The sequence below is a fragment of the Patagioenas fasciata genome, chromosome 2 (assembly GCF_037038585.1).
Source record: "Patagioenas fasciata isolate bPatFas1 chromosome 2, bPatFas1.hap1, whole genome shotgun sequence".
In the NCBI taxonomy this organism is placed as follows: Eukaryota; Metazoa; Chordata; class Aves; order Columbiformes; family Columbidae; genus Patagioenas; species Patagioenas fasciata.
Window position 1 is genome coordinate 15,775,791 of NC_092521.1, and position 18,959 is coordinate 15,794,749.

At 46.0% G+C, this 18,959-nt stretch overlaps 1 protein-coding gene across 3 annotated transcripts in view; it reads left to right on the forward strand.

Moving 5' to 3' along the window:
* The first annotated feature begins 1,005 nt into the window (after positions 1-1,005).
* The window catches only part of SAMD12 (sterile alpha motif domain containing 12), a 176,359-nt gene continuing 158,405 nt past the window's right edge, over positions 1,006-18,959 (forward strand). For 2 of the 3 annotated variants that reach the window (XM_065830653.2, XM_065830654.2), the window contains exon 1: positions 1,007-1,141. In XM_065830653.2, coding sequence (XP_065686725.1) covers positions 1,129-1,141 — 13 coding nt within the window. In that variant the 5' untranslated portion in view covers positions 1,007-1,128. Of the gene's footprint in view, positions 1,142-18,959 lie in introns of all 3 variants that reach the window. The other variant, XM_071803840.1, reaches the window with a different exon arrangement.

Below are 18,959 nucleotides of genomic sequence, written 5' to 3' on the forward strand. Positions count from 1 at the left end.
TTCTATGGTGCCCCTGCTGTTGTCCTCCTGATATTAGTAATGACATAACTTCAGTGAGTAAAGGAACTCATAGACTCTTCCTGGCAGGAGGGACCCAGCTCCAGATGCTCTCCATGCTGTACCTTACAAATAAATGATTTCTTTTAGAGAAATTTCTGGAATTCATAATTGAGACACTGCTTTGGGGCTACCTAAGGTAAAGAAACTTCCCTAACACTGGGTAGCTTCATGTTTGTTGATACTTTAAAAACAACAACAAAAAAGGGTTTTTTTGAAGGACAAAAATCTCCAAAACCTTTTTGATGTCTCAAAATGAACCTGAAAAGGGTACAAACCCACAGCTGCGTTTCAGATGGGCAACATTTCAGGACAGATCTTGAGGGCGCCAGGCTGTTTGGTGTAAGATTGGCGAGGACCTGAATAAAGGCTTCATTGCTGTGTCACTCATCTCCTTCATTTTCTGGATTTTTTTGGACAACCTGACAGAGCTGGACAGGAAGAAGATGGTGAACGGACAAAGTCTGAGGTCGTGAGGTCCAGATGGGATGTCCCTGGTGCTCTTTGCGAGAGTTTCTCCTTCCCCGCTGAGAACGTGCTCCAGCTGCGCCAAGGATGGGTTGGGACAGGACAGGCTGACACCTCAGTGTGCAGGAGCTGCCAGGCTGGAATTCGCAGTGACTGAAACACCCTGACACAAACACCCCGTGCACCTGCGAAATGGCGCTTCCTCCCGGCAGGGCACCTGCTCAGCCCCGCCGCACACCTGGCGCTGGGCACCACCCCGCCAGCCCCTCACGGCCCAGCCAACCCCACCGCCGCTGCCCGCGCCGCTCTCCCTGCTCGGCAGGTGCACGTGGAAACGCCCGATGCCCCCAGATCCGCCGCAAAGGCCGCGGGGGCCGGTGGGGAAGCCGGTGTGTGTCCCGGCAGCCCCGGGCCCGCGGCGCCCGGCCGGGACTACATTTCCCAGGGAGCCGCGGGGCGCGGCCCCGCCCGCTGTCAGCGGGAGCGCTGCAGGTTGATCGCGGCGGCTGCAGATGAGCGGAGCCCGCGCGCGGGCGGGGGGGCGGCCGGGGCAGCGCCGCCGGGGCCGGGTCGGCGGCCGGCGCACTATGCGAGGCAGGGAGGATGGCGGTGGAAGGTAAGGGCTCCGCGTCCTCTGCCCGCCGCCCCCGGGGTCCCTCCCCTGTCTCCTCCCCCGGGCACTCACCTGCGCCGCGGCGGGGCCGGCCCGGCTCGGCGGGGTAAGCGGGGGCAGCTGTGCCCGCCGGCGGGGCCGCTCTGCCGCCCGCTGCACCGGCCTCGCCCGCGGAGCGCCCGGTCACCTCCCGGCCCCCTCGGCCTGGCCGCCCCCCGCGCCGCGCCTGCCCTGGGCCAGGTGTCGTGGGGTCGGGCTGCGCCCGCCCCGGGGAGCGGGGGTGGCGGCGGGAGCTGCCCGCGCAGCCTGCGGTAGCCCCAGGCTTCAGTCCGGCAACTTCCCGGCGGGCCCGGAGGTGCCGCCTCTGCCGGCAGGGGCTGCAGACCTGCGCCGCCTCCCTCCGAAGCGTCCCCGCTCAGCACCCGGCCGGCTTCCCCGCCCCGCCGCCGCTCTCCGCAGGGGCCGGGGCGCCGCCGGCCCTCGGTGCCGCCCAAACCCCTGAGTGCCCTCAGGCCGGGATACCCACGAAGCTCAAGCAGCCGCCCCCCGTCCCCCCGTGTGGGCGCAGAGCTGCAGGTGGTGGGCTGTGCTCAGCCCCTTGTGCCCCCGCAGGAGATGCAGAAGCCCGAGGGCTGAGGTGCCCAACTCCTGGGGAGCCGTGGCTGTGGGGTGTTCGTGAGGTGCCTGGCTCCTGGGGAACTACCCAGTGGTTCAGGTGGTGCTGCCAACAGCTTTGCTGAGGTCTTCCCATACTCCTGTGGTGGTCTGATGTTGGGTGCGTGTGCCCTTTCCACGGGGCTTTTGGGAAGCTGGAGGAGGGATGTGACCAGGTGTGTGGGAAAAGGCAAGTCCACTTCCCTGCCATCTCCTTCCAAGCTTCGTTCAGTTTTCTAGGGTTTTTAGAGCAAAGCGTCGAGAAGCCTGGGGTTTGGGTCCCATCGTGCTTTCTTCGGTGTCCTCAGGAAAGCTTCACAAGTCCACAGTGTGAAAACCAGCTCTCTGACCCCTCTCCTATGCTTAATTTAGGTTATGTTGGGTTTTGGGTGGTGCTCATTTTGAGACTGGCTTGAGCTTTGTTTCTCAGTTACGCTGAGATCTATGATTCCATCTGAGGCCGTGTGCTGTATCGCCGAAAACCATGCTGAAGTTGTCTTTGGCTGAGCAGCACAAATGATAGTCCAGCAAAAACTTGAGCTTACCGAAGGTGGCAAGCAGCTTAACATCCCTGAAAAACAGCTTCTTGGGCAAACTTGGATTAAGGTAAACAAAGCCACTATGTCTCAAAAGGTGCCTGTGCACATCCAAAGTTGTCCACCCTCAGCTGTAAGGCTCTCCATGAGTCAAACAGATTTTGTATGCGCAGGCTGCTTTACTGAATGGCAGTTCTGGAGACTGTAAGGCTATGGAAGAAGGAAGGTAGTGGTCCTGAATACAAGCATTGCTTCTTCGGTGGCAAAAACTTAGTAACATGAACAGGGCATGCGTGCCCGGTAGTGAGTAAGTAAGTAAGTAAATGAAACAGACTGCCATGCACCAGATGGTTCATATGCCAGCAGCAACCCCTATTTCAGGGTGCTCTCTAATGTCATCCTCTTCTATTCACTTGAAGTCCTTCTCAGTCTGTTTGCTGGATTTTTTTAGGTCTGTAATAATTCCTGTCATATCTGCAGTGCCTTCCATCTGAAAAATCTCTAAAAGCTTTGTAAATATTAATGAAGGAAAGCTGTGCTAAAGCAGTGCCTTTCCCTTCTCCTGAGATGTTTTTTTTTTCCTTATTTATCTCCTTCTTCCCGTTTCCTTCCCCCAGCATGCATCCCTGCTCTGGTATGTCAAACAGGCTTTCTTGTCTGCTTTCCTCCCATTTGGGGTTTTTCCTCCTTCAACTTTCTTGCCTTTGCATAATTCTGTTGCCTTTGCACTAGCACAAGATGACTACTTACTTCTTCAGCACAAGTAGCTGTGCAACTACTTTGTGTGACTGTTGCACATGCACATTCAAGGCCTCTTCTTATCCATCATTTTCTGTTGGAACTCTGTTTCTTTGTGTCACTGTGCTTAAAAGCGTGCTTTTATCTCGGTGCGTCTTCTGCCCTGGGTGTGAGCCGTGTTCTTTTCATGAACTGTGTCTTTTGTTGGCAGGTAATGTGGCATTACAGCTTCTGTTTGGGAAGCTGAGAGGTTACTTGTCCCTCATGGCTCTGATCACCACAATGTGCAGATCATACTCTAGTCAAAAGTAAAGTTGCTGTGGAATCTCCTAAATTGATAGGTTTGTAGAAAAATGCCAGTTTGCTGAACTCAAAATGTCTTGGACTCTGAAAACACAGACTGCTTTTCTTTTTCTTCAGTTATTTGTTTTGTTTGTTTTCATTGGTAAAACATTTTCCTGGTTTGCTGCTTGGGATCTGGAGAGTGTAACCTGCTGTATATCAGCACTGGAAGTCTAGAAATAAGAAAAGCCCTGAAAACCTCGTTTAAGCTGAGCTTGTCTGGCCTTCCAGTCTCTGTGGTAGTCAGCTGTGAGCTTGGCTAAGATGGGCTTCCTGGGTCTTCAGACCTTTTTATAGGTCATAGCGAGGCTTCTGGACGGCTGGGCCAACTGGCTTCTTGTTCGAACACGCCGGTGGCTGGCTCTGGGATGCAACTGGCAGGGAGTGGAGAGGTCCCTGGGGCACAAGGGGATCCTGGAGCATGGGAGTTCCTGGCCAGAGACAACATCTGCTGCCCCACCAGCTCCACTGCGGCTATTGTTCTGTAGAGACTGCCCGTTTGTCAGCCTCGGCCATGAACCCAGAGACTCTTTGTTGCTCCTTTTGGAATTGCCCTGTATGGCTAAAGGGAAAATGTTTTGTACCTTCTAGTTTGTGGAGAATCTTTGAAAAATTATGATTTCATTTTATCTAACAAACTGTTGAAGTCTTCCTAAAATTTGATTATTTTTAATGCTATCTTAGCATGGAGTGCTGGGGTTTAGTTATAGCAACAAATGTCCAGCAGTTTACTTAAGGAAAATATCCCACATTTTTTACTGGGAGAGCTGACAGTGATGGTTATGCAAATACAAAATAGGAATTTGAAGGGTACTACAGTTCCTTGCCAGTTATATGTAATACATACCTGAGTGTCCCAAAAGAGATTGTGTGGACTGGGAGGTCTTCCGGGCTGCATGGTACTGGTGCTTCCTGATTGCTGAAAGGATTGGTGTGTATGGGGAAAGTGAGCTTTACTCCTTAATCCGAGCCCATCCAGATGGGAGCACTGCCAAGGTAAGTCTATTTTTAGACCTAACAGTTTTGACAATGTTCCTTTAAGTGCTTTTTTTCCCTCTAGTAAGAATGAAAGAACTAGGTCAGAGCCAGTAGAAAAAGGCTTTTGATCTCTGCAACAGTGTTCTCAAATTTTTTTCTTTTTGCTCTTGTGCAGCAGAGGTAACGGGGATGAGGGAAATGCTGATTTCTTCCCTCTCCCCTCAGTGTTTATTGCGCAGGGAAGCGCAGGACTGACAGCATGCACCAGATAACGTATGCATGCAGGTAATCCCACACAGCGCTGTCGATCTCTCGCAGCCCTGACCTGTGGTGTCTTTGAGATTCCCAAGCAAAAAAGCACTAATTATATCATGGAGTTTTTTCATAATAAGTGTTTAATGAAGTTTGGTCTAGCACCTTTTCTTCTGTGTATAGGCTTTGGAAAGTGCATACATATTTTTGTTGCTAGTGTCTTCCTGAGAGTTAATGTTAAATTCTACTGTCCTATGGCTCTTCTGTTGTGGGCTCATGCTACCGAGTCTCTGGTTCTGCTTACTGGAGAATATTTTTTAGTAAGAAGTGAAGTGTTGCTGATATAAAATGACAGTGACTCTGGTCTCACCTCTCAAAGGAGGTCAGAGCATTCTGGGGTGTGGCATCAAAGTTCACTACTGTGACACTGAAGTTACTTGCAGCTTGTAACCAACTTCTGTCAAAGCAATCCTCTGAATTCCAGCAATGTGATGTACCTGGGTGGAAAGGCTTCAGTGCCAAGCCATCTCCAACGGATACTGAATGCTGCCATGTGCTTCCTCAAAGACTTGAGATATGGTGAGCTCATTAGAGGTGCTATGCCAGCTCTGCTGGGAATGGTAAAGCAAGTTCAGGATGACCTGAAGGACAGTTTTGAAGTAGGTTTCAGTGTAGGTACCCATCGTGCTGTTCCAGGTTATGCCCAAAAGTACAACTCTTTTGACAGATATTCAGTTATTCAGCTTTGTCTTATTCCTACACTCACTCCAGGCTGAGACTAGATGTCTCCACGTCTAAGTTTCCAAGGAATGTGATCTAGTGGATGGATTTTCAGCACACTTGATTGCCTGTGGAACAAAGAAGTAACAAACCCTGTTAATCAAAAATAGCACATGCTTCTATCAATGCTTTTGTTTTCTTGAATTATTTCCAACCACTCCTTGGCTTGAGGGACTTTGAAACATCCTGGAAGGAGCTGCCAGTTGGAAGCTGGACTGAGATAAACATCTACCTCTCCAGTTGAAAATGTCACATTGAACGTTAGCAGAGGAGATGGGTAGAATCATAGAATCGTTTCAGTTGGAAAAGACCCTGAAGATCATCAGGTCCAGCCATTAACCCAGCACTGCCAAAGCCACCACTAAACCATGTCCCTGAGTATCACATCTACGTGTCTTGTAAACACCTCCAGGGATGGTGACCCCACCGCCTCCCTCGGCAGCCTGTTCCAATTCTTGACAACCTTTTCAGTGAAGAAATTTTTTCTAATATCCAATCTAAACCTCCCCTGGTGCAACTTGAAGCCATTTTATCTCATCCTATCACTTGTTACTTGGGAAAAGACACTGACACCCACATCGCTACTACCTCCTTTCAGGTAGTTGTAGACAGTGATAACGTCTCCCCTCAACCTCCTTTTCTCCGGGATGGATAAGACAGTGGGGGAGGTGCACACAGGACAGAGAGGGTAAGACCTGAACTCCAGTTTTTGGTCTTGGTACCGGTTCTATATGTTATTTAGTAACTACTTATTGCAAAAATGAATGGGCAATTATTGGATTCCAGACTGGAATATAGGTCTTCTCCCATCCACATTCATGTGGCAGACTTCTTATAGGACTGCAACATCTATACCGTTCCTTCTTGCTCAGCAACAGCACAACTTCAGATGGGGCTTCTCCCCTTGACACATCACCACTGTTCTTCCACCACACAGTGCGTGTACAGCTTGGTGGCAGCGTGTGCTCCTCTGCTTTGAACCAATGCTTAGAGCTTTTCTGTCTAAGTTGAAAAAGTCAGTTCTGTCACAGTTCATCGCATCTGTCTTTAACAAGGTAGATAGTGATCCTTCTCCAAAGGAATAATGTAGCTACCTAAGGCCGGGAGTCTGTTTTGGACTGCAAGTGCTCATTTTGAACAGGTACATTGTGCTCCTCAGTACAGGGTGACTGAGCTGAAGTTCAGAAGGTGCATTCCATTGTGGGAACTGGAAACTCTGAAACGAAGGTCTGCTAACAAAGAATGTCACTGCACTGAAGTCTCTTTGCGTGTATTCACACTGAGTGGGAGGGGTGGAAAATAGCAGGTTACATGGTCATTTTTCCTTCCCTGCTTTTTGAAATGGACACATATTAGGCAGGAATCAAAATACAGGATAGACTTTGGCATGTCACTGCATTTGCCTTGATGAAATTTGGTTGTGGGATAAGAGGGATTTGGTTGTGGGATAAGAGTGTACTCTGAAGTGCTTTCAGGTCAACCAATTTAGATAAAATTAATGAGTGTTTAGCCTTACCCTTTAAAATACTTGGAAGACTCAGTAGCTCCAGGAGGACATTGGTTAGGATAAATTGGCTGTTTCAATTCAATCAGATCCCATCATAAGGATAGATCTTGTCAGGTGGTGATATATGGGCCAAGGGAAGGAATGGTGCTTTGAAAGTTCATGTGCTTTCTCCACCAGGACAGAGCAAGTGAGCAAATGACAGGAGTTAGACATTATATGCATTTCCTAACATACTACTGGAAAATACCGACAAAGTTGGTAGTGACGTTGTAAGATCCCATGTTTACTGCTTAAATCAAAGTTGTAAAACAGAATTCATGAGAGGTTTTCTAACATGGTGGGTAACATCCAAGCAGGTTGTGTAGCTTTGTTGCCCTTGTTTACAGCTTGGTGTATGAGGCCAGGGCAAGCTGTTTGGAGTCAGTCCCCTGTGCTTTGCAGCATTGCTGCCATGAGGGTTATGGCAGGAGAGCAGCAGTGAGAACCTGAGTGAAGACACTGCAGCCAGCTGGTGTCAGAGTTGGAGACCGATGCAGGTTTTTCAGCTGCTAACCATGGAGAGGTCTTTGTCCAAAGCATTATCTGTGGAGGCTTGCTAGTGAGTGCAGACCTGGGTGTCTGGAGAGCACAGTAAGTTTTTGTTTTGTCCATTGGCCTCTGAAAGTGCCACAGCTAGTTTGCAGAAGCAGTAGAGCTGTTGGAGGGCTGCTGCTCAATGCACTATTGAGTTTCGGGATTTGTTAGGGATCCTGTGTCTGGCTCTGGTGCCAAGTTTCTTCGCTGTCCTGGCTGAGAGAGTTTTATCGTCTTGTGCCCTGTCCCATCTCTCTAGTGTCTCTCTTTTTGTCCAAACTACAGAGTGTTTCAAAAAGATGGGCCCAGTTCAGAATCACCATATTTCTGCAACCACGAACCCCCCATGAATGAAACTCTTACAGTCTGTACAGCAGGTCAAGGGAACATAGAACCTTTTATAAAAGGTTACTAAAACTTGATAACTCATTAAACCATTTGTAAATTTTTGTGTAATTATAACATGTTCGATCCATCTTTTTGAAACAGCCTGTATGTGGTCTCTGAGGCAAGGACTTCCCTTTCTGTGCAAAGGAGATACCTGGAGGCTGGGACAGAGCAATCCTATTGTGGGTTATTTCCCATGAAAGCTATTGCCTTTGAAGGGATCCAGGTATTTACCCTTGCAGAATAACAACTGAACAACTCAACCCTCAATCATTTGCTCAAAGCATGCAGAGAATGTAGAGGGAGTAGTTCTGGAAGGTGCCACAGGCAAAGATGGAGAAAATGGCCAGAAAATTGAGTAATTTTGAAGTCTTCTGAAACCATCTGGTTGATGATGGTCAAAGGAGTAAATAGGATTTCAGGACAATTAGGAAGAGCTCAGAACAAGGCAAGAAATACCATTGTTTCTATGTCATTGCATGTTGCTCTTGTATTTTGAATCCTCCCTGCAGTTTTGCTTGCCACACCCCCAAAAAAACACAGGACTGGAAAGAGTACAGGAAAGGGCAGTTGGCTGGTCAGAGATGTGATTTGTTCTCTGAGAGCAAGTTGCAAAGATTTGGATTCTTTAACTTGGAAAAGAGATGACCATGGAGAGAATCCTTAGACATTGGTTTGGAGCAGGCAGAGAAAGGAACTAGCTCACAAGGCAGAATCATAGAATCACAGAATAATTTTGGTTGTAAGAGACCCTTAATATCATGAAGTCCAACCATAACTTAAATCTAGCACTAAACCATGTCCGTAAGAGCCTCATCTATATGACTTTTAAATACCTCCAGGGATGGTGACTCCATCACTTCCCTGGCAGCCTGTTCCAATGCCTGACAACCCTTTCTGTGAAGAAATGTTTCCTCATATCCAATCTAAATCTTCTCAGGCACAACTTGAGGTCATTTCCTCTTGTCCTATCACTTGCTACTTGGGAGGAGAGACCAACCGCCTCCATGCTACAACCTCCTTTCAGGTAGTTGTAGACAGCGATAAGGTCTCCCCTCAGCCTCCTTTTCTCCAGGCTGAACAGCCTCAGTTCCCTCAGCGGCTTCTTATGAGACTTGTGCTTCAGACCCCTCTCCAGCTTTGTTACCCTCCTCTGCACTCTCTCTAGTATTTCAGTGATGTCCTTCTTATGATAAGGGGGCCCAAAACTCAACATCATATTGAAGGTGGGGCCTTGCCAGTGCTGAGTACAGTGGCACAATCACTTCTCTAGTCCTGCTGGCCACACTATTCCTGATACAAGCCAGGATGCTGTTGTCACACTTCTGGCTCATGTTCAGATGGCTGTCATTCAACACCCCCAGATCCTTTTCCACCAGGCAGCTTTCCAGCCACTCTTCCAAGCCTGTAGCGCTGCCTGGGGTTGTTGTGACCCAAGTGCAGGACCCAGCACTTGGCCCTGTTGAACAATCCTGATGGTCCAGATCCCTCTGTATGACCTTCTTGCCCTCCAGCAGATCAACACTCACACGCTACTTGGTGTCTTCTGCAAACTTACTGAGGGTGCCCTCAATCCCCTCATCCAGTGAACAATGAAGCTGTAGGGTTTTGTGCTTAAAATAAAAAAAGGAAATAGTTTTTTGTGTAACACACAGTTCCCCAGGTGCAGCTTTCATGGTGGGTCATTCCTAGCCTGCTGGGGGAGGATCAGCTCATGTACACCCTGCTGTCACACTGTTTCCCTAAACAGTGGCATAAAGGGCTGGACTTCTAGTCTGACTCAGCCTGATCGCTTTTATGGCAAAGTCCAGCTCATCTTGTGTACATCCAGCACAGTTGCATTCACCACAACAGGTTGATTTGCATCAAGTAACTGAGAGGAGAGTTTGGCTGGGGCAACCTAGAAACACAGAGAGGAGACAGGGAATTGGGCACTGAGCTGTAAAAACATTAATAGACAGGATAGTGATCTATAAGATAGGTAGCTCTCTTTATCCCAGTATATGTGAATGGATGCTGTTCTGTAAGAGGAGCTGTCTGTCAGGTCAGTGGGACTGGGTAGAAAAGAGTGGCCGCACATTAGCCTGCAGCTCTAGAAATGCCATCCTGGAAAATACCAGTTCTGCACAGCAGGTAGGGTTGGAAGCTGCTGAACTTCCCTGCATAAATACATGAAATACAGTCTGAGAGAGACCTTCAGGAGAGCCTGAATCAGATCAGATCTACAGATCTCACCCTTAGTGCCTTCTGCCTCAGGTCTGTCACCATTACATAGGGTTCTCTTTCTCTCTCCAGGATTGGCCTGTGGCAGCAGGACTACAAAGAGAATGATGAGGGAGTTGCTGTGAGTAGCTACGTGTTCTCCATGCAGAATGAGCTGAACTTGACATTAAAGAGCAGGTTCATTACTTGGAACAGCAAGAATTCAGCCTAATACGCACTGCTTCTGGATGAAGCAGGCAGGTGGGCGGGGGGCTGAACTTGGGCTGGGTGAACTCTGTGTTCTGTTACGGGATCCCAGATGCTTGCAGGGAGTATGTGACTAAACAGAAGAGCACAAGGAAGGGGTTTGGGATGGATTGTAGACTCTAGTGCAGTCCTATCTGTTTCTATATAACGTGGAATCCTGATAGCTCACAGTCTTCACGTGAACATCCACATCATTACTTCTGTCCATTCCCCCACTCATTTGCTCTCCTCTGCCCTGTTTTTGTGATTTTTTGTGGTTTTTTTTTTCTTTCCTCTCCCTAGAGGAGCTTTTAGTTGAGTTGATTTGCTTCTCTGCAAATGACCTAGTAAAAGCAAGAAAGAGACTTTTAATAATGCTGTTTCAGAAACATAAGAAAGAAGAATTGTAATGTGTGTAAATAGAAGCTTTCTCCTGGATTTTCCTCTAGCAAAATAATTGCATACTATCAGCTAATGGTTTGTCGCTACACAAATCAGCTGGGATACTAGAGTGAGTAGGCTACTGTGGTATGAGTAAGAAGTAGGAGGAGTAGGAAGAGAAGAATTTTACTGGGGGAAGGAAAGAAGGCATTTCCAGGATCTTCAGTTAAATGTGCGAGGGAAGGGGCAGGGTTGAACAATGATAAAGGAGTTAACTTCTAGGCAGTTGAGAGAAAGCTGGGACTGAAAAAAAAAGTCAACTGCCAGATTGCAAGCAAGTTATGCTAGTGAGAATGAATAAATAAATTTTCCATTGTGTTTTGAGGTCTTTGTGCATCATTCATGGGACAAGAAATAAAACCCGGATCCACAGCTAAATTGTAGCCATTTCTGTGCTGCAAGCTCAGCAGACACCAGCTTTCGTGAGCTGGGCAAAGGCAGAGATCTGTGATGTGTCTGGGACAGTGCACCTCCGACTTCAACTGTGTGTCTCTGAACCGTGCTCTGTATGCTGGATGGGCTCACTCTTGTTTAGAAGAGGTTTCTGATGTACTATTGGCTGATTATAGAATTGAATAGTAGTGCTGTTAGGACTTGAGATGAGGCATTCTTAGAAATGTAGTTTGCAGTGGAGCGTGACTAGCTAATCTCCTAAACAGTGGTTGCAAGACAAGTTTCTTCAAGGAATAGTGGAACTAATGAAGGCTTGTTTCTTACCCAAGTGTGTTCTTTGTCTTTTCTATCTACTTCCTCTCCATATTCACTGTGAAATCCTCAGAGAGCAATAGTGGCATCTAGCCTGCAGTTTGCCTAAGTCAGTTGGTGATGGACAATTGCAATGTATGGTGGATACTCTTCCTTCAGAGAGAGTATAATTTTAGATCTCTTCCTCTATATCTACCCACTGATTGTGGGTTTTTTGTTTTGATATTTTTTTTTCTCTCTCTCCATACTTCTTATCTCCTGTAGCACATTTCAGGAGAAGCTTTGTAGATGCTTGCACAAGTCTTCTTATTAACAGAGGATGAAATTAGTTTGCAAAACAAATTACTAACTCTTTTGTACTGTAAGCCATTGCTCAGATTATGTTCCTGTATACATATGTTGCCTGTTACTGACCTTTATTACTTTGTTCACAAAAATCCATTTTCCTCTGAGCTAATTGCATGGCTCACTAGTCCCCTTCTTTGCCAGTATTCTCCTCTTCCTCTGTACCTGTGCAGGATTTGTGGTAGACTTGCCTTACTTATTCACTAAATTAGTCCATTTTTCAGTGAGCCGCTCTGTTACCAGTGTGAGTTCAAGAGCTGCTTAAACCAACTGCACATTTATTAAAATGGAACGAGAAAATGCTTCAGAAATAATTTGGCTGTCCTGTCATTGTGTCTGCTTTTTATCATGAAATCCTGGTTCTGTTACAAAGGCAGAACTTGCATTTCTGAGGCTCCAAAGTCTACCTAGCATAGTGATAATGTGCAATCTGTCTCCTGAAGAGCAGGTGTAACAAACTGTCTTATGTTTATTGCCCTTGCTAAAGTCTATGAGATAAGGGATGGCCATGTGGATATTGCCATATATAAAATAAGTAGTTTCCAGCAGGAAAGTTGTCAAAAATCTGTAAGTAAATTTCTTAGCTGATCAAACTTATGTGCGTAAGTATCCTGGTGGGATGAGGGTCTTAAAAGGCAAACTAACCCTGTACAAGAAGAGGGTTTCTTACTCTGGGCTTAATGTTTCTGTTCTGTAGACAACTAGTGAGTCTTTCTTCTCTCTGTACAGTCAAGATTTGCATGGTGTTCAACCAGCTCAATAGTTTAGTTTGATTCTGCATTAAACTCTTTAAGATACTCATTCTGGTTTCTTGATACCTTTCCGGTGCTATACAGGACTCGCTACCATCAGCCACCTCCTGCAACTGAGGTGTGTGTGAGAGATGTATGTGGAATATAGTAGGTTGTCTCATGATTTTTCTCTTTTTGTGCTTGGCTTCAGTTTTGGGAGCTTTTTCATTGTTTCTGAAGAGAATGAATGGCTTCTGGTAGTAATTGGTGGTCATCCCAGTGTACCACACCCAGTTGCCCATCTAGAGAGATTCAGAGATAGCTGCATCAGGAGTGCAGTTACTTAAATTTTGTCTTGCTGATGATAATTCTAAAGAGGTAAAAAATGCAAAAGCCCCATAATTTATAGTTAAAAGCTAAAATGAACATCCTTCTTCTGAATGCGTTGTCCCCACCTGCCTCTGTCCCCTTCTCACCCCAGGCTCCCCCTGCTCTGCCCTCCCTGCCCATCCTCACCTGGGTCAATGTCCATGTCCTTGTTGCAGAGCTGTCTCTTCTCTCGCCCTTCCAAATACCACCCAGCTGGAGGGCATGACCTACTACTCAAACAAACTCTTGATTGTAAAATTTGCCTGCTGTAAAGTTTGTTTATTAAATCGGTTAATCTAGTAGATGACTAATGGTTGTGATGAAGAGAGACCAAGACAAGCAGCTCTTGGGAGGGACCTGACGGTACAGCGGTGTGTCCTGTCTGTCTGTCTGAGCTTTGAAGTCAAACCTAGGGTACAGCTCATCAGTCGCAACACTTTACAAAGAGCCCTACAGCTCAGTGCTGGCCTGGCTTTAGGCACAGCTTATTTGTAATTGTGTAGTGCTGATTTTTGATTCTGACCAACAGAAGCAGATAGCTAGATACAAATACTGCTTCACTAAAGTACTTTGGGACTTCAGCCTTAAAGGAGGTTTCTGGTAGATAAAAGTTGTCTGTACAGAAGTAGAAAAGGTCCTGACTGATTTGGCAGGCTTCTTTACTCTGTGAATGCTGCTAATTTGGTGGTCCTTGGATAGGCAGATTCGAGAAACAGAGCGGGCAAAATCTTGAAGCTACTTCCCCGACAGTTTGCCAGCAATATTTACGAGGTGGCAACATAAGCAGCAGGTTGTATTTGTGTGAAACTTTGCTTGCAGTTTCAGCTGCTCCAAAGTGATAGGCTGGAGGAACTGTGCTGATTTGCGTTAGCTGGAGATAGAACTCCCTGGAGAAGTAATTTCTGGAGGCAAATGCCAGACAGTTTCTCAAAACCAGAAACTGATTGATGAGGCAGATGGACCATCCATAGGAGTTATAGAAACTGACTACTGTGGAAAGACTTCTGCCAGATAAAGTAGTCAGAATAATCCAAAATTCAATGGTAGAAATTAAGGTCATCTTTATTAGCTGTTTTCAGTCTTATTTTTTTAGTATTGTAGAAGTGGTACTAACTGTTCAGATCAGATATAGTCTTTGAAATAATCCCATGTTTTTGAAGAATATTCAGGCTTACTAATGAAGTACAAGCTTCTGGAAACATGGAAAGGGCTTTGCAGTGCAGATCGTTCTTGCTCAGTTTGGTCGGTGTGGGCAGCCACCTCAATTTGGAACAAGATCTCAGTGATTTTAGCATGAACATCTCTCTGATCAACCCAGTTAAAGCTGGTTGTGAACAATGTCAAGCAAAAAGTCCTAGGGATGCTGTTTGACTGCCTGGTATTAAAATGCAGCATCTGGAAGTGTATAAGTGACTGAAAGTGCTGACTGCAGAATCTGATTTGCTTTTGGAGATTTGGTTTGCTTTTGACAGGGAGCTGGGCAGAGATGGCAGGAACAGGTCTAGTGAAAGCTGCTGTGCAAAGGTCTTGTAGGATCTCCTTCCCTGGAAATACCTGTTAAATCTTCATGACCTCCATGAAGACTTGGGATAACTGAAAAGATATTTGGATCCTTTTTATAAGGTCCTTGTTAAGTCCAACCCGAGTTTCTTAACATTCCAGCTGTATGGACTAAATTCTGTTTGTCTTTTTCAACAACGTGACATTTTATGGTGGGAATAGCGGGCGGATTGTATGGTTTTGCCTCGTAGCATTGTGCAGCTAAGTCTGTGGTATGAATACATAAGATGGAGCTGGCGCGTTTGCCAGTATTTGACACAGGAAAGTTTTCTAAGGATTGTTAGAGGTTGGATGGGTGTCTCCCGTGCCTGCTTTTTGTCTCCGAATAGCAAACGCTAGCATGTGACTGTGATGCACACGGAACAGGCCAGATGAGTAAGAATATGCTATTTTTACTCGATCGCCTTTTTAGAATAGAGCAATTGTTATTGCATGTAACTCAAGCATTTGCCAAACACGCTTTAATGTAGACTTAATTGATCTGCTTAAAATTTTAAGCAGCCAGCACTATTCCCACTGAAACAAGTAGTTATGAAATGTTTGACATGGTAGGCAGCAGAGAGCACAGAGGGAGCGACTGATCATAGATTTGATTGCTAAGCCTTGAGCCTACAGATGGAGAGACAAAGACTTTCCATCTGTCCATGCGAAACTTTGGATATATCAAGGCTGTGTTTTGAAGAATGCCCTCAGGCGTTTCTTGAGACGGGATTCACAGGGTAGCCTCTAGTGAAATGCAAGGTCTGTCCCCAGATGCCAGTAGCTTTTGATGGCTCTTGGTGACTCTTGTGTACCATCAGGCGTGCTCAGACAAGCTGTCTCTTGGCTGTCAGCCGCCCGGGAGGTGGCCAAGGGAGTGCGGCGTTCCCGGTGCCCAGTGAGCTCTGCCTGGGAACTGCACCCGGTGCCGCAAGGGATCCGCCTGGGCACACAGCTCGGCTCACACGGCTCCTGCAGGGCAACAAATTCTCTTGCTCTGTCTACGTGGAAAGGACTTGGGTTTGTGTTCTAGCATGTGGAAAAAATACACTGTGTATTGCATTTTGTTCCCTCCCTAGTTTTTTAGGACAGACATGGCCACTTCTCTGTTTTGGGTGCCCCACTTACTATTACTTGCAGAGTTTTTGACTCACTTAACTTGGCAGACCTCAGCTGTCTTTTCTTTAAAATTCTGGAAAATTGGATATTTTCCATAGATCCAGCTCTACCATTGAGCTAGGAGTACAGGAGCACTTAAATACCTTTGTTTTAAATAATAGTTTGTTTCATAAATGTAACCTGTGTTATTGTGTCTGCAAGCACCACTCCCCATGTGCTTGTTGCTGTGCAGTTGGAGCTGTACAGAACATCTACTCTCCCTCCCCAAAAGAAAACAAGTTCCCACCAGAGAAAGCTTTCAATCCAAGTTAAATGGCAGTTGTTGGGAAGCATGAAGAGACATACAGCATTAATCAACTGTTAGGTGGGGTTTTCAGCAGGAAAAGGAGAATTTAAGTGCTCTGAAACTGGATGCAGATTTGTATTATTGAGAAATATGCAGGATATATGAATAATGAGATTGTATGGGTGAATATTGGAAGAGGTTCTGTTTCAAAATCTAATGATACTGCTGACACTTAGTGGCATCAGGCTGCTACTATTAGCTGATTTGGAGGTAGGGTTTGGTGTCTTGGGATGATGAAGATCGGTAGAGTGAAGAGGTGCTGAGACAGTCGGGATACTGTCAAAGCAGCAGTGTGGGACAATGGTCTGAATGCAGAGGGTGGGGTGAGCTGTCATTAGCTAATACCAGTGTAATGAGCAGTAAGAGTCTGGACAAGTGTTTTGGAAAAAAAAAATACTTTGTAGGTAGAATATTTTCCAGATGAATGCCATTAAGTCCTGAAAGAGATTTAGGAAGAGTCAGCTAAGAGCGTCAGAGCAGTCGGGTTGTGATAAAGTTGGTGATTCATGATTCTTTTGTAAGAGCTGCTTAGGCTCAGTTCTGCAGGGTGTTAAGCCTGGGTTCTCTCAGCTCCCCAACCCCTTTAGTTTTGCATAGTCAATCCTGAGTTTAGAGCTGGTCTTATCTAGCTGAAATTATATAAGGTACTGATTTAAGAAGATAATATGTTGTTATTGACCAGGCCTTGACCTCTCTCCCTGCTTTTAACAAATCTCAAAAAGGTACAATTGTGGTTTTTATTGACATTTAAAAGGCGGCAAGAGCTCCACCCCTGCCATAGAGATGGAAAAAATTATTTCTGTGTGGTAACAGGAAATAACAAACCCATGCAAGCAAATACTTATTCCTTCTTACCCTCTGTGTAGCTGAAAGTTGGAGGCAACACTAGGGGAACACAGTAGAGCTGACTACCTGGAGCTGGCTCACGGCAAAGAGAGCTTAGCTTTGACGAGTGGCTGAGATATTTATCCTCACCTCTGCTTTTTTTCCTCGGGTCCTTCAGTTTGCCATCTCCCCGTGCTGAGGCTCTTGTTCTAGGTGAGTCTTCCTGAAGGAACAGATTCAGTCCAGGTGTATGGTAAGCCAAGACTATAATGGGGGTGAAGGAGAGAGATTAACTCTTTCCTTCTCCCTCTACCCCTAGGAAATAAAACCCATTGTCTCCCCCACTCCCCTAATATCAGCAACTGTGGAAAAGTCTTTCCTGGGGCAGCCTGTGTTTCTTTCAACCACTGATGTCTTTCCAATAAAAAGGTAATGGGCATCTGTGTAATTGCTAACAGCCTCTCCGATTTTTTCTCTCTCTTGTATCCTGAAGGATCCCAATATAAAGCATTGTTGAAACAGCACTAACATTCATTACTCGTGAAAGAATGATGGGCTAAGAGTCAAGCAGCATCTTGCCATGTGATTTATTTCTTTTTTTAAGCTATCCAGGTGAGGCTTATGCTACCATGTCATCAGAAATCTGGATTATTTGCTCCCTGTAATGCATGGTAAATCAATGCAGTAACCCAGAAGGCTTTCCTTGTCCATCCCCTACCACTTTCCTCCCTAATCTGTATTGTTTGGAGGCCCTGGGAAGGGAGGAGCTGCAATTCTGAGGAAGGTTGCTGCTGGCGGTGTTCTTCAGGCAGCACTAAGTCCCACTGTGCTTTGTGAATTCCCTCTAGGCAGCACTGGAAGGGGGTGGACAGCCAAAAACTGCCTGTTTCTGGATGCTGCTGAGGTATGTTAGTATTTTAAAGGTGTATGCAAGAGTCTTCCTGGTCAGCTAGGCAAGATCCTTGTAGAAGAAAGTTGGAGGGATTTTTATGGACCCCATTCCGTACCAATTGTCCTTCATTGCTAATTGCCAGGCCCTGCTGGAGCAGGATGTGCTGGGAGTACTTTTACAGGTTGTTTAGGATGTCTCCCATGTTTTGTCAAGGAGGAATTTGGTTACTAACAGAACAATTTCTGTCTTCACTGGGCTCTGAAAAAGTCTGTGTTGGTGGATCACATCCATCTTTTCTGTGGTCTGGAGGATAAGCAAATTAGTCATTAGTAATTACTTGTTTCTTTCAGGTAGGTAAATATGATCTAGAGGAGATAGATAATGACAGGTGGATATGATCTAGGAGAGAGAGAATTTTTTTTAGATCTTAAAACACACAGTTGTAAATATAAACCAGAAATTAATATCTTTTTGAAACCTCCCATGGGAGCTTATAAGGCCCAAAGACTTCCTTCATCATAATAGCTTGGCAGGTTCTGGATAGCTCTCCATGATGGCCACACAGCCAGAGCAGGTGAAGCCTGTTAGCTCCACTGCAGAAGTAAAAAGGATTTTGCATTTGCTCTGACACAAAAAGAGGACCTGCAAGGGAAAAAAATCAAGCAGCAGCTGTGTTCAGGTTCAGTTCCATTGTATTGTAGCCATGACAAAAGCCAAATCTAGGAAGGGTAAGGTGTGGGGTGTACCTAGAAATAAAGGACTCAAAAGTTAGGAAATACCTCTACTAAAATTATTGTGGTTTAAGTATTTATGTTTTGGATTGACTCAGTCATGTGACTGGGAACACCAGTAGGAGGAAAGGAGGGACTTGAAGACAGTTATCTATTTTTCCCTCCTTACCAGTGAGAGGTGGTGCCAGAATGATGGGATTTGGTTTTGCATTGCCTTCAGCAACCTACAGAGTTCGAACCCGGGAAGAAAGGGACTTGGAAGAAGAGCTGCAGCTGGACTTAGGGAAGAGCTCTGCAGAGTTGGTTTGGAAAATGGGGCTCTGTAGCAGCTCTATAGGTATCAGGAGGAAACTACAGATGCCTGCCCTATTAGGGCTACAGAACCACACAGACTGCTGCAGACCGGTTTTTCTTATGTGGTTTTTTTTCCCTATTAAAATTTTAAAAAGTTTTTGAGAAATTGCTGCCTTGGAAGGGAAACCCAGGAGTTCCTAAAAAACTTCTCAGAGAGTTTTCGGTCCTTTTAAAGCAAACTCACAACTCCCTATGCAAGGCCTAAGCAAATGGAGGATCCCTTTTGATA